Below are 15,975 nucleotides of genomic sequence, written 5' to 3'. Positions count from 1 at the left end.
TGTTTGAATGAACGAAACGAGAACACTATATCATATATAATGTATTTTGCATCAGGATTACTTATATCATATATATAACTTGATCGATCTCAATTTAATCTTTGATTCATTCTGTCTTTAATCGTATTAATACAGAAAATAAACAGTTATCAGATTCATGGTTTCGTAAGTGGCTCTGATACCACTGAAGGAGAATTGTCATCCAAGGCGCAACGGAGTTTAAAATTTTCTCCTTTAATGATCCTTACGAATGGGCATGATCAGTGATAGAAGCGTTACCTCTTGTGGCGATCACGAACGTTGAACGATGACAACGTCTCTACTCAGTCCACACGAACGGATTCCTTCAATCTCAGTGCTAGCTGCTACGAATGAAGGCTTTGAGTGAGAGAGAGAGAAACGAAATGCAAGAGTTACAATGCTTCTACACAAAGGTTCTATTTATAGAACCACTTGTGTGGGCTTCAAGCTAAAAAGCCCACTTAAGTTTATTTTGGCCCATATCTTATAATATGCCCAAAATCACTTAAGCGTGTGGTACCTTACCATATTTCATATTCCACTTGGGTGTACCGTACCTTACGTTGTTCCTTAGTTACTCTATCTCTCATCAATCCGTCCTTTGTGTGTGACCCTATAGGTTTTCGCGGCGTTGGCAATTATATTAAATCACGTATTTAATATAATAAACAGTGAGCGGTATCTAGCAACATATCACTGCTATCCAAGACACGAAAATGTCATGTGATCTGACAAGTCCTTCTGTGATAATAATTATGTGTATAATTACCCCTTTGCCCTTATGTCTATATTGAACACAAGGCATAGACCGTGTCATCCTTGTCCAGTTCAATATTGGGCCCATAGATATTTATCCTGTTACACAGGATGGGCAAATTCCATCTAGGACACTCATGTCCCTCAGCATGCTTCGTGGAGTACCCATCAACTGTCTTTATGGTTATCCAGTTACGGACACCGTTGGATCAGCAATAAAGCACTCGACTCTACATTTAGGGTCCATAGTGGTTTCAGGTCGAAGAGTGGTATACACCATTATCACCATGAGAATAACTTATGACACTTTGCATAACTTTCTATATAGTATTCTCATAGCGGGTCAATCCGGTATAAATATTACTCTTAATATTCATACCTATGTTTAAGACTTGATAACTCCTTATCCATGATCCATGAAATGTGATCATCAGTCTACAAACATAATAGTCTTCATGCTTTAATGTTATCCCACTTCACAATAAAGCTCGACTACGGATACTTTAAGAATAATGTCCTTATGCTTAATGTGATCTCATGATTAAGTCATACTTGATACATTAAACGGACTAGCTATTCTAGAGACTTTCTTAAACAAACATAATAAAGAAAAAACCTTTTATTATTAATAAATAATTCGACACAAGTACCAAAAGTATTGGCCTCTAGGGCTTACACCAACAAGAACCTCTAGTTGAAACCATATTGCCTCAGAACTTTGATAATAAATTTCCAACTCATGGTATCCAATAGGGGTGTACGTGGGTTGGGTTGGATCGGGTTTGGCCTAACCTGTTACCCAACTCGTTCAAACTTCAATGGGTTGGGTCCGTCGTCCAACCCGCAAATTCATTATCAAAACAGACTTGATCCGACTCGTTCACTAATGGGTTGGGTTGGACTGGGTTCGCGGGTTGTGTTTCAAATAAAAAATATATTTTTTATGACTCTTTTTGTCAGGTTAAAAAAAATATAACACAACTTAATACGATTATACTCATTTATAACACTCAAATTCAATGAAACACATCATATAATATCTAATAAAATTCATCAACGCGACATAACACTTTATAACAGTATAAAATTCAACAGGACACATTATTTGCATAAAATACATAAGTTGGAAATGATACAAAAGAAAACAAGAAACAACATTCATTCTTAGAATGACGTAAACTCGTTGATCTAGTAGTATTATTGGTGGAGAATAATTTTTTTTGAAAAAATTATGAATATTAGTGAGATATTAATTTTTTTATTTTTATTTAAAATAATAATAAAAATAATAAAAAATTACTAAAGTCACATCAATGAGTTGCGTCAACGAGTCTGTGGGTTGTAAAACTCAAACCCGATAATCAGACCAAAATTATACGGGTTGTTATGGGTTGAGTTGGATATATCCGTAAATGAATGGATTCAGGTGATTTTTGAGTTGAGTTGGTTTGGATCAGCGGGTCTGTGAGTCAACCCGCACCCATGACCACCCCTAGTATCCAAGGCCTTAGTGATGTCGGACTTTGATAGAACCATTGCCTCCTTGAGTCTTTTTGTCAAGAAGATTAATTGTCTCAAAGGCCAAACAAATATACCCATTAATATTTCTACCTTCAATGAATGGCATGAGTCTAGCAAGCATGTCTCCAATAATTTTGGAAATGAGCTTGAATTCGAAATAAACTAAGGAAATGAGCATAAACATATCCATGGAGTCAACAACACTAGTCTTAGGAAGTAGAATAATAATGTTAGGCATTGAAGTTAGGGAGTATAAATCCAGAATTGAAAACCTGCAAACATCACTTTGAATTATATTCCAATAGGTTTGAAAAAGAAAAAAAAACTCCACCAAAACCATTAGGTTCCATTAGTAATTGTATTGGCTTTTGCATTGGAAATCAGTGGCATGGTAATAAAATAACTTGTAACTAACTTTGAGACACTCAAATCAACATGATCATTTCATTCAAACTGCTGATAAGAACTTAATGTAGGGGTTATGGTTGGGTATCATATGTGCACTTATTTTCCAAGTATTTTCTCAAACGATCGTTACAATTCGAACATATTGGGAGAAAGAGGTTAAATACTTCATTTTTCTTAAAAATCTCTTTTGTTTAATATGCATGTTATGCATTGTTGTGTACTGACATGGTTTATGATTTTTTGTTTTCTTTAATTCATGTGATTTCATACATTTCATTCGGTTTGATTTTTCATTTTCACATATATGACATGCTTCTTCACTTTCATTTATCGATTGTGACATTGTGTCATCGATTGTTGGACTTGCTTGAGCTGACAACGAAGAGAAATATACCTCTTACTAGGGCTGGACAACAGGTCGGGCCGGGCGGTTTCGGGCCCAAAACCCTCACTCAGTCCAACTCACGGTTCATATATGAAGGCCCATTTCCGCCCAATATCAACACGGTTTGGACGGGTTCGGTTTGTGCGGATTACGGGTTTGTTTAAGTGGTTTATTCGGGTTATTAGGTTTATTCATTTTAAGCCAAATGACACAATTTGAGTATTTGTTCAGAAATTAAAATTATTCTTATCATATTAAAATTAATAATAGGCCAAAACTCAGATTGGACATTTTAAAGATGATACAATATATAGTACAACTATGACATATTCAAAACTTACAATATACAAATTACTCCAAAAAATCAAAAATCATAGTCGATGGATTCTGTTACGTAGTAGCCTAGCTATTTTCTTCAAAATCCAAGAGACAAAATATAAGTACATATTCTTCATTCGGCCATTGAGTAGTGATATATATATATATATATATATATATATATATATATATATATATATATATATATATATATATATATATATATATATATATATATATATATATATATATATATATATATATATATACCATGCATGACTCCAAAAAATCAAAAAACATAGTTGACCTGGAAAATTGGACAACATAAACATTAGTTAACAAAAATAATAATAAAGTAATAAGTAAATAATGATATACATACATCCATTTCAAGCACAACCCGAAGATTGTGGCTGAGACTGTGATGATGAGAAACCTGATACTCCTTTTGCTGCTAAAGACATTTGTTGAAACTCTAAAATAATTAAATAAACAATTTTTAATAAGGCATAGTTATACAACATTGCATCATCTTCTGAAAGCTCAAAATCTTCAATGAGATTCATATCTTTGAAATAGGTAAAAGAAGGCCTTAACCAATTCTGGGTGCAAATTAAAGCCTCGGTCATTTCAGCAGTTAGAGAACTCCTATAGGTTTCTATGACTCTCCCTCCTGTGCTAAAAGCACTTTCAGAAGCAACAGTAGACACTGGTGTGGCTAAAATATCTTAGCCATTGTAGATAAAATAGGATATTCGATTGAATTACGTTTCCACCACACAAGAATGTCAAATTTTGGATCCCTTTTGACACACTTACTAGAATTATACACCTCAAGCTCATTTTGTTGATCAATCGAGTCTTGCTCCTCTAAATGTTGCTCAAAAGCATCAGCTCTAGCCATAAGTGATGAACGGGCAGCAGATGCATTTGTTTCATCATTGGAGACATTATTTCCACCACTACCAAGAGGTTGTATGGAATTATGTTCTTGGTCATAAGCTTGCTTATACCAATCATACAACTTTTGTAAATTCTCTTTTATAGATTTTACCAAGTCACTACCAAACTTCGATCCAACTCCATACATGTCCTTAAACGCCCACTCAATGTAACTCAACTTGTATCTTGGATCAAGAATAATACCAAAATATATCATCTTGTTCATCTTATCAGGACTTCCCTAATATCTATTATATTTTTCCATCATATCTCCACCCACACTTGCAAAAAAATCATTTAAGTTCAAAGTAGCTTGCTTTAACTCACAATAAATGGCAGACACTTGGTGAAAACAAGTATGCAAACTCACATTTTGAGAGGTGGAAAAAGTCTTAGTTGCTTCATAGAATAACTTTAGGAAAGCGCTAAAAGCCCTAGCAATGTCCCAGTCATCATTACTAGGGGGATTACCTTTTCCAAAGAACTCCCTATAGCTCGACTCTTCATTCTCAAGCTTTTCGAAAGCGAGTTGAAACTTCTCCGCAGCCTCTAGCATTAAATATGTCACGTTCCAACGAGTTGAAACATCAAGACATACTAATTTTTTGCAAGTTATTCCAGCAAATTCAATGCATTCTTTAAACTTGGTTGCCCTATTGTTGCAACGCGAAAAACAACCGGCGGAAAAAAAACAAGTTTACAGATCCGCCACCGACGCTCTTCATCCTATGACGGAAAGGAAGCGCAGGACTAACCTAAGAAAGGGAAAAGGAACGGTCTTACGACCAGAGATTGCAAGGTACGGGAGTCGGTTACGTAAGGGGAAGGTATTATCACCCCTCACATCCGTCGTACTCGACGGGATCCACGCTCAAAAGAATAGGAAAAGGTTGCTAATAAACTGCTCAAAGAAAATGCACAGACTGGAATGATAAAACAGGTGAAAGAAAATGGAGGAAGGGGACTCGACAGGATGTCGCATCCTGGGCCTATGTAGTTTGTCAGAAACAAACATCAGAGTCGACGTAGTTCAGGGAAAGGGAGACATGCTCGCTAGGACATCGCATCATATGCCTACGTATCTTCTCTATCCAGAGAAGAATCAGAACACTCGTAGTTCGGCTAACGCACGCCGAAACAAAACACCGAAAAGAGACGCTGAGACGTCAAAAGAAACACTCAAAAGGAAACAGAATGCCAATGCATGGGCTTATATCCGACTCCAAACAAACAACACAAACAAGGAAACAGAATGCCAATACATGGACTTACATCCGACTCCTAACAACAACCAAACAAAAGGAAACAGAATGCCAATACATGGACTTACATCCGACTCCTAACAATAGCACACGCTAACCAGCGAACACCAAAGAAAAAGGTTATCAGATTGACAAACTAATAGAGAGTCTGGAACTCGAGCGTAATAGTTGTCACACAAACACAAAGAGATGCTGAGACGTCAAAAGAAACAAAAAGGTTGAACACACTCAAAAAAACAAAAGGGTGCCCGGAGAGATCTCGCTCGATCTCCTGCCTACGTATCTCATCTGGTATGAGAATCAGGGCGACGTAGTTCCCCTTAACAGGGGAGAAACTCTCTCCTAACCGGAGACCAGGGAAACAACAAACTAATAGGGAGACTGACTCGAGCCTAATAGTTGTCATGCAATCCACAATCCCTAAGTTGAAGTCTCTAATCAGAACCTAACTCACACAGGAAGCAAGTCAGCTCAAAAACATCAACACCAGTGAACAAGTATCACACACTATATATGCATACAAGAGGCCCAAACAATGGGTAGGCTTTAGTCAAGAGGGGTCATATCAACCTCGACAGACAAGCCAAACTGTAAGGGTATACAGAAGCTCTCAACCACTAACGTTGAGAGTCAGGGTGAGCAGATCAAAATGGTAATAAGGATGAGACCTCATGCTCTTAACCCTGGCCAGGGTGATCTCAATGACAAAGAAAGCGCGGGGATCCAGAAAGAGGGACCCTATTCCACTTGACTGACCCTATACAAAGATCTTGGGTACATGTTCTAGAGCATCAGCACGTAGTGCGAGTATAAAGAACGACTCACTGATTAACAGGGGATTGATTGTTAATCCCTTCTATCTGTCAATTGCCTCTTCACTTAGGAGGACTTATCAAGTAACATGCCTCACTTGGAGGTCTTTGGCACAAATGTAAACAAACACAAACAGTGCCTCTTAAGGAGGACTTCAGCCAAAATGCCTGCCAAAAAGGTGACAGGACTTCCAGACTACATGGAGTAAGAAGGCTAAACTACCTCAGTGGTATATCAACCATAATCTAAAGCTTAAGCAAAAGCAAAGCTAGCAAGCAACTAATGTACCTATACAAAAGCTTAAACAGTTAATATCTCAATCAGAAAACCAACAGACAAACAGTGGGACTTTCCCATATTTACAACTCAATGCAAGGCACAAATGCAAGCACTCAAATGAGTTCATCACATCAATTGACCTACAAGGCAACAATAGTTAGAATTCATATCATTTGTATCTCACAAAGTGAGACCAAACCAATCATCAATGCTAAATGTCCAAACCTGAAACACAAAGCACAATTAGTTTATGTACAAAACACTAGTACAAAGACTAGGTTCAAAACCAAATCAAATGATGAAAACAGAACTCAATCTTTTGCAATTTGCACATTCAAACAATTAAGAACATGTCCTCAAAAGGACCAAGATCAATTCATAAGGTAAAGGCATCAAATGATCAATGTAAAGCAAGGGCAAGCAAATGTGCACCAAATGGACAATCAAATTAGAAAATCCAAATCAAAACAGAAAAACAAGCAATGGCCTTGAGATTTTTTATGTGAACTCATCATGTCATGAACAAACAATTTACAAAAAATCAGATCTAGAAGAGCTCAAATGATAGGTAAACAAAAATGCACAAATTGAATACCAAAAATGTGACACAAATTGTCACAACATATCTTCATGTGTCCAAAATAGTGATAGCATATGATAAAAATCCCAAACCAAAGCTCAAAAATCATATCACATGTGAGGATTAATCACACCAAATTTCAGATCAATTGGATCAAAGATGAGCATTTCACAAAGCAATAAATGTAGCATATCAATTTGGCATAAGGTTCAATCAAAAATTACCAAATAAAAATCCAGAAACAAACAATTCATGAAATTAATGCTATAAAAAACTAGACATCAAAACAAAAATGTGAAAAAAAATTGGGATCAATTTGAAGCATTTTTCAATTTTTAATGGATTTCCAAAGATGAACAAAATGATGTGACATAAATGGAGGGAAATGACAAAATTCAAATAAAATCAAACAAGATGCACAAGCCAGGTTCAAACACACGCATGGAAGGAAAATGAGAATTCAAACAATAAAATTCAGAAAGATGCACAAGCGAAGAATCGAACCCACGCACGCCAGGTCCAGAAGCTTAAGCCAAAACGCAGCGTATAATTAAAATATGTGGCAGCACAACTCATCAGGTCAAGTAACACGCAAGCTATTCAAACAAACGCCAGCCAATGAAATGGACACGAGGCACATACGTGGATGACACCTCAGCTAAACCCTAAGTATTTGCAGACGGCGGAGACGGTTGTCTTCTCCGACCAACCAGGCGGAGCTCCGCCGTGGATTTTTCCAGATTTGAGCAAACGATACACCAATAGAAAGATCTTTCATCAAGGAATCCAGATATCATATTCATTTAGCCCGAATCATGCTAGGTTTTAAGGATCGAGCGAAAACATTTTTGCAATTAAAACTTTAATTCAACCATACATGTTCATTTCTCAACCATTCTCAAAACTAAACCTATCAGCATGTTCAGCAAAGCAAGATCTACACATTCATGTACATAAAACATCAAAAGGTGAGAATCGAATTTCAACTTACTTGAGATGGCAGTTACTGTACACGCGTGTTCAAGCTTCCAAATGATCCAGATCAACTTCCTTTAACCTCTAATGAAGCTTTGCGCAAGAATTACCACTTGAAACAACCTGAATCAAGCTCAATTTCAGAAATCCATGGACATGCTCATGTGCTCGATCTGCTTGATTCTTGATAGAATTCTTCAAACCAAACGTGGATTCCTACTCAGTGATGTTCCATGATCATGATTGTGCAAAGAAAATCAAGGTTTGTGTGAAGAATTTTGGATTTCCAAGAGAGAGAGTTTTTGGAGGGAAATGGAAAATTCTAGATCTCAAATGCTTCTCCCTTGAAAAACAGTTATGATTTGGTATTTATATGATCTCTTAATGATGTTGTTAATCCAATTAGGCAATGGCTAATCAAAATTAAGGAGATGTAAGGTGTTTTGCAAAAATGGCAAGTATGCTTAGCATATACATGCTATACGTGAACAGTGCCATGTTGAGGTACAAACTTACTTAAAATCAGCCAATAGTCATGCTGGAAGTGGTATTTTGCTTGTAGCTTGAACTAAATTTGAATTGTGAAGTTTCCCTCCAAAATACACATGTATGAACAAATGATCATATGAACTTCTTCCATGCATGGCAAGGCTTGATTTGGAAAGTATTAGTCACAAGGAGTATTTTGCAAAAAGAATGGACCAATTTGGAGTTTTGAATCAAAAGGTATGCCATGTTGAACTTCCATGCATACATTGTGATCATTTGGACATAACTTCTCAACCAATCATCAGATGGACATGATATAGGACTTTTTGAAAAGGGGAGAGAAAGATCTTCAACTTTCATGTTCACTAAAAATCCATTTGAAACTTATTTGATGTTGAAAAGTCAAGTTGAATATGAACCAAAAACTTACCATTTTTGGAAACTTTGAATTACAAGTCATTTTCCATTTTTGGAAACTTTTGCCATGACTTCAAAATCTTCAAGATAGATGATTGAAATGACAAATAGACTTCATTTGAACATGAATGAGGTGTTTAAATTCATCTCCCCAACTCATAGCCCTCAGCTCTTGCACAATTGACTTTTTGTGGTCCTTAGATGACCTTGACATGCCCTGATCAGCTTGAACCTCCACCACTTAGGGAAATGGCTCATAAATGAAACCTTAGCTCATATAAACCCAATATAACAATCATGTGATCCTCATCATCAGCAAATACCTCCTTTCTTTGAGAAGCCCTGGTTTGAAAGAATGTCATTGATTAGGGTTGACCAGAGGTCAAAACCCTAATCCAAAGGAACTTGAGAATGAACAATGAGAACCATGATGATGGTAATGTATCCTTGCAAACAAGATTATGCTCAAGACCTCTGAAGGATCAGGAAACCCTAATTGAAGCTCATGCCCTCAGATGGTTGATCATCAATTCATAAAAACCCTCAAGCTTGAATCATGTAACTTCTCCATCTTTGAAAAGACTTTGGAGGATGACTTTCTTATTTTCAGATGATATGCAAAATGCAATGCCTAATGCCCTAAAACATGAAATGCAATGTGTCAAACTAATCTCAAGAGAGGAGGGCAAATTTTGAGGTGTTACACCTATGAGGTGAGGACTTAACAAATCTAACAGCATCTCTAACACTAGTTACAGATAAATGTTTATCTTTCAAACCCTCATTTACCACCAAGTTCAAAATGTGAGTTGAACACCTCATATGAAAACACTCTCCATCCCCCATTAACCCATTCATATTTGCTATTTTTCTCTTTAGATATGTCACAGCAACATCATTTGAAGTGGCATTATCAACAGTTATGGTTGACACATTCCTAATTCCCCAATCCCTTAACACTTCTTCAATCTTCCTACCTACAGTTTCACCTTTGTGGTTTGGAATTACGGTAAAGCTTATAATTCTTTTTTGATACTTCCATTCGTTATCCACAAAGTGTTCCGTAAGGGTCAAGTAGTTGAGATTTTGTATAGAAGTCCAACAATTAGTAGTAAGTGCTACCCTATTGCAATCAGACTTAAAAAAGGCCTTTAACCTTTGTTTTTCATCCAAGTATAGCTGAAAACAGTCCCTAGCTATCGTACGCCTAGATGGGATGGTAAATTGGGGCAGCATTACTTTGGAATAAAATTTAAACCCTTCACCCTCTACTGCACTAAATGGCTGCTCATCTAGAACTACAAAAACTGACAAAGCACTTCTACAAACTTTCTTGTCAAATCTAGAGCTAACTTGAACCAATTTACCATCTACACTTGGGTATGTTAGAATAGTTTGTGTGGAGTCAGTTGACACGACAAGGGGCTTCTTAGAACATTTTAAAATATGGTGGTTCAAATTAGTGGTGTCGTGAGTCCTAGGGTCACACAAGTATTTTTTATGGCAGTGTTTGCAGGCTGTAGTGGGTGCATCAACTAGGTCATCGGGTAATCTAATAAAATGTTCCCAGCAAGCAGATGATTGCCTAGAACCACTTGCACTAGATTTCCTCTTCTTTATAGGTTGCATAGCTGAACCTACTTCATTAATTGGTAGATTTTGATTAGGCTCGTCAGTCACTGAAATAACGAAAGAGCCAATCAAGAACTACCAATCAACAAATAACGGTTCCAATTCATAAAACAGAGACAACAATAACAATATAAATTCTTAGAATTGTAAAGAGAGTAATAATACTTGATACATAAAAAAGAATTGTAAAGAGACAGAACAGAGACAACAATAACCACACCAAAACAAGAACAGTACTTAGAACACCACTGCATTGATATATAAGAACCAGAAAGACAACAATAACAATATAAATTCTTAGAATAACACTATTGTTACTAAAACTATGATTAAAATGATTAACAACAAAAATAATTCTTATAATAAATTCAGCATCCCAATTCAATAAGTGTCATTCTAAATAGTTATTGGAAAGCTATAAAAGTATTGGCTAAATAAGTGATATATATTTTTAAAGTATTGGAAAGATATAAAAGTATTGGTTAACCCGGTGATATATATTATTAAAGTTGTAGCTGATGTAGTTTAGAATGAGATAAAAGTATTGGTTAACCCAGTGATATATATTATCAAAACCAATATGCATAAGCTAATTTTTGTTACATATAACTAGCAAAAGTCAGGTTCTGTTACTTGCAGACTTTTCCTTTAACCATTCCTTGTCCACCGGGTTTACAAGGAGACTGCCATATATGGAACCAAGTATAAGGCGAGGAAAGAAACAATGTATCAGTACATGCTGATCACACATAACATGTCCATACAGGAAGGGACAAAGGAATTGTAAATAATAAACTAGGTAGTCAATCAAACTCAAATAAAAGTATTTATAGACAGATCTTAAATTTAAGAAAAGTATTTATATTTCTTGCAAATTCATTTAGACATATCTTACACTTACAACAGATCTTACCTACTTAATCTTTACATTTTGTTTGTCCATCTAATAACAAAGCAAGATAAAGCAAATATAAAGGGACTAACATAGATTCTGTAATTGTGGTTTTAGTGTTATTTCCTATACAATTTTACATGTTTTCATGTTTCGGAGTCCCTAGATATATACAAATTTTCAGATCAGATGACTTATCTATATAGAACAAATCAACACAGAATATTATCATGTCAAATAGAGGAATTTAATATATATATATATATATATATATATATATATATATATATATATATATATATATATATATATATATATATATAAGTTTATGGAACCTCAACAAATCCCAGATATTAATACGTGATAAGCTATTAATACATATTGAATGACTTGATGCTTCTAATTTTCAGAATTAAATTCAATAAGCTAAATATTATTGTATCAACATATTCTTGACATAGAAAATGATCATTAGTATGAAATAATTACAATAATTGTATTCAAATCCTACAACTTCATCCAATCTACTGGCTTGTTCATCTACACTTTGAGAATCAGTTTAAAACAGTCCCAATTCATATGCATACAACACATACAAACAAACTCAATTAACATACATTTCAAACAATCTCATACACTACTAATTGGTTTAAAATCAATTTGAAAATCAGTTAAAAACCGTCACAATTCAGCCCAAATTCATATGCATACAACACATACAGTCCCAATTAGCATACATTTCAAAGACACGAAGTCAAATACACTTACAATTGCATTGCTCTTGCTCTAAGACTCTTTCCATGCTACTTTGACGTTGATTCATCTATCCAAATCAAACATCAATAACATCATTAGGTAATACATATTGTTGCCATCAATGAGATAAGTACATGGTTTTTAGGACAACTTATAAATTTCAAACACAATATAAAACAAGTTGAATACACTTACAGTTTAGTGGATCTTACTCTATGGTTCTTTGAGTTCTTTGACTGCTACTGTTTCCATGCTCCATATACCCAAATAAACATATCAGTGTCACAAAACAATAGTTCAAATTATTTGAAATTTGAAAGTAGAACAATAGTAGAAAAAACCTAAATAGAAAAACCTAAAAGTAAAAAACTATGAAATTGAATAAAATTCACAAACCTTGCAACCGAAAGTCAAACAATAGAAGAAAGAAGATTAGACCATAATTTCAAATGTTGTTGCTCGTCGTGAAAGTCAGTGAAAAAAAGAGATGAGAGTGGTGGTGGTGGTGTTCGCCGAGGTGGAGTTAATGGTGGTGGACCGATGTTCTTTTGGGTGGAGTTGTGGTGGCGATGAGTGACGATAAGCGGTGAGTGGAGAGGAGCTGCTAGGGTTTCTCGTCCTCAATGGTGAGACAAATACTGAACGAGAGTGAATGAGAGAGGAGGGTTGAGGGAGTAGTACAAAACGACATAGTTTTAGGCTTTTAACATGTGTGTCATTTGGGCCATTTGGGCGGGTCAGGGTACCTGCGGTCCAATCTTTACTACCCGGGCCCGCCCATTTAAATCCGACTGAACCCGGTTTCATCACCCGGTGAACCCGTTGGGCCGTTTGAACCCGCCCAATTCCTTTTTTTCTTTCGGTTTTTACGGATTAGGTTGGGTTGCGAGTGTTTGTCCAGCCCTACCTCTTACTATTTTCTTTAAGACAATTAATATGTTTGATAATTAGTCTACTGTCTTGATTTCATTTTGTTATATATTTCAAAGTATATGTCCATTTCTCTAGTACACTGTTATTTTACTGTAAAATCAGTGTTAGTAATATGTAACTTTTTCGACTAATATCACGATTATTCATAGGGTTGTTGTGATATGCCTGTGACTTCTGATTTCCATTTGTCACACTATCTTGACAGATCCGTAATTGGCATCTATAAATTTACTCATAATTGATAGGGTAAAAATCCGTAAAAAATGGATATGGGCATGGGTTTGGGTAATTACCCACAAAAATAAGTGGGTATATGTGCGGATATGGACACTTTGGTATTCACCTCACCTCATACTTATACATTATATATTTATGTATTTTTATTTTTATTTATATATTTTAATTTATATTATTATATAAAAATATAAGTCGATCAATTATAAAACATATTTCAATGTTAAACCATTATGTATTTAATATAAGTGTTCGTTTATTTCAACAATACATTATTTGAAAATTTAAAATTATATCATATTTTCTAATTGATCTATTTATTTTTAATAGAAATGTAGGTCATGGGTACGGATATGAGTACTTACATATGCATATGACACGGGTACATGTGTTAACTTTGATACCCAAACGAGTATGGATTCAGACACGAGAATTTTTTCAAATCATAAGTACGGGGATGGGTGCTATAGTACCCTGTCTAAATCCTACCAATTGTCATCCTTAAATGTGAGACTAATAATGTATTTAAATAACTAAGACCGGATTGATAAATGAATCCAATGGTGTAATGATTAAAATGCTTAAAATGATTTTTAAATTTTTGTGGTTAAATATGGTGTATGATATAAATCTCTGGTTTCTTGAAAAAATCATTTGAGAGAACACTTTGGTGAAGGTTGCAAGAAGCAACCGTTCCTCACCAAATATAAAACCTTATTTTGAGTGCATATTTTGTGTAAAACTTTAATTTTGTTTACTTTTGGAGGTAATAACAATCATGGTATTCTCTTTTGCGGTTGTCTCGTGCATGCATTTGAAGTCGGAGAAATGATAGGATCAACATATCTTCATAAGAGAGCTGAGACATGTGATAAGCTGGTACCATTATTTCCTCATTTTTTTATTCACTTTCACATTATAACAAACATGTATAATATAACCTCCATTTTATTGTTTCAGTCATGATAATGACCATGAGAAGAAATAAATAAGGTTAAATCAAATATTCTTTCTAAATCAAAATTTCTCCTTAAATATATGTTTTCCACCTGTTTGATGTAATGTTTCTATGAATATTGAAAGCAATATTTTTAAAACCCTCGATTCAAATTTGTATTTGTTTTTTTGTATGATGTGAATGATTTTTAAAATAGTTGTCGTGAGATTTCTACATTTATCTCATTTCCTTTGGTTACATGTTCCAGGAGGTTGAAATGAATTTTTCCACTTCTTCTTAGTTGAAACTAATGGGTTTAAGAAGATATTTTTTTAAATCCCTTCAATATAAACACTATAAGTGATACAAAGAATCTGCTTAACATGTATACTTTTTTAACTAATGCATCCAAATGTATGAAATACTAGAATAAGATCCAACTTCCTTGAAATTTATCAGTCGACTTTAACTATGATTTTTCTCATAAATCATTACACTAATTGAATCTTGTCATATTTATAATTCTTTTTTTAATCTAATTTTGGAATTAATAAAATTGATTGAGAATAACCCCTACCTTGATTTCATTTATACTTCATTTTAAGAAAGGGCAACCTTTATATCCCATGAAAACACAACCATGCTTGCTAAAGAATGCGGAGTTTTGAAGTTGGCAGCCTTTATATGCAGAAAATACAGCAATTTAGAAGCTCAGAGAAAAGAGGTCAGAGTTGTTAAAACTAATCTATATTCAGAAGTAGTATTGTTAATCAGAAGCAGAAGCTTCTGATATGATTGTTCCATAAGTGGTATTTAGCTTCTGATTGTAGTTGGTTTTAAGTTTTTCATAAGATGCATTAGTTAATTAGCATAAGTTAGCATTTTGTCTATATGACATTATTGTTGGTGTATATAAACCAAACATGTAATAAAATTTAAAAATGCAATCAGTAGCGTTTCTCTCAAAATTTAATTAGATATATTTTCTCTCTCTTCATCTTCAACCTAGTGCACCAATCAGAGTAATGAAGAAGAGGTATGGTTTATGATTATTGTTGTTTTTTATTAGTTTGGTTATTCAACATTTCTTTTTACCTATACTATGGACATTTTGTTCATGGTGACAAAATTGAATTATATTTGATTTTGTGAAAGTACTAAGCATCTACAACTTCATTTTCATTTGTTTTATGTGTAATTACTTATGGTGACAAAGTTGAATTATATTCTAATCACTTGATGTAGGTGTTTCTTGAGTAATCAATTCAGTTATACTCAATCAACATGTAAGGAAGTTATACTAACAGTTGGCTCTGTAAATGCAAGCAGAAAGTTATCTATGCCAATCCCAATATGGAGGGTCACTACAAAACCATTAGGGTAGAAATGACTTTTTAGGCCTTTTAAGAGAATAAAAAAATGAAT

At 34.6% G+C, this 15,975-nt stretch overlaps 1 protein-coding gene across 1 annotated transcript; it reads right to left on the bottom strand.

Moving 5' to 3' along the window:
• Positions 1 to 4,592: 4,592 nt before the first annotated feature.
• Positions 4,593 to 11,741, bottom strand: LOC127102653 (zinc finger BED domain-containing protein RICESLEEPER 2). Its single transcript, XM_051040000.1, has 4 exons — positions 11,716 to 11,741; positions 10,964 to 11,046; positions 9,873 to 10,845; positions 4,593 to 5,004 (listed from the first exon to the last, which is right to left on the bottom strand). Exons 1-4 carry the CDS (start codon positions 11,739 to 11,741, stop codon positions 4,593 to 4,595), a joined length of 1,494 nt encoding a protein of 497 aa, XP_050895957.1.
• Positions 11,742 to 15,975: the final 4,234 nt, after the last annotated feature.

This window comes from Lathyrus oleraceus, chromosome 7, assembly GCF_024323335.1.
Source record: "Lathyrus oleraceus cultivar Zhongwan6 chromosome 7, CAAS_Psat_ZW6_1.0, whole genome shotgun sequence".
In the NCBI taxonomy this organism is placed as follows: domain Eukaryota; kingdom Viridiplantae; phylum Streptophyta; class Magnoliopsida; order Fabales; family Fabaceae; genus Lathyrus; species Lathyrus oleraceus.
The sequence above is the reverse complement of the archived record's forward strand: the minus strand, read 5'-3'. Positions and strand labels throughout refer to the sequence as shown.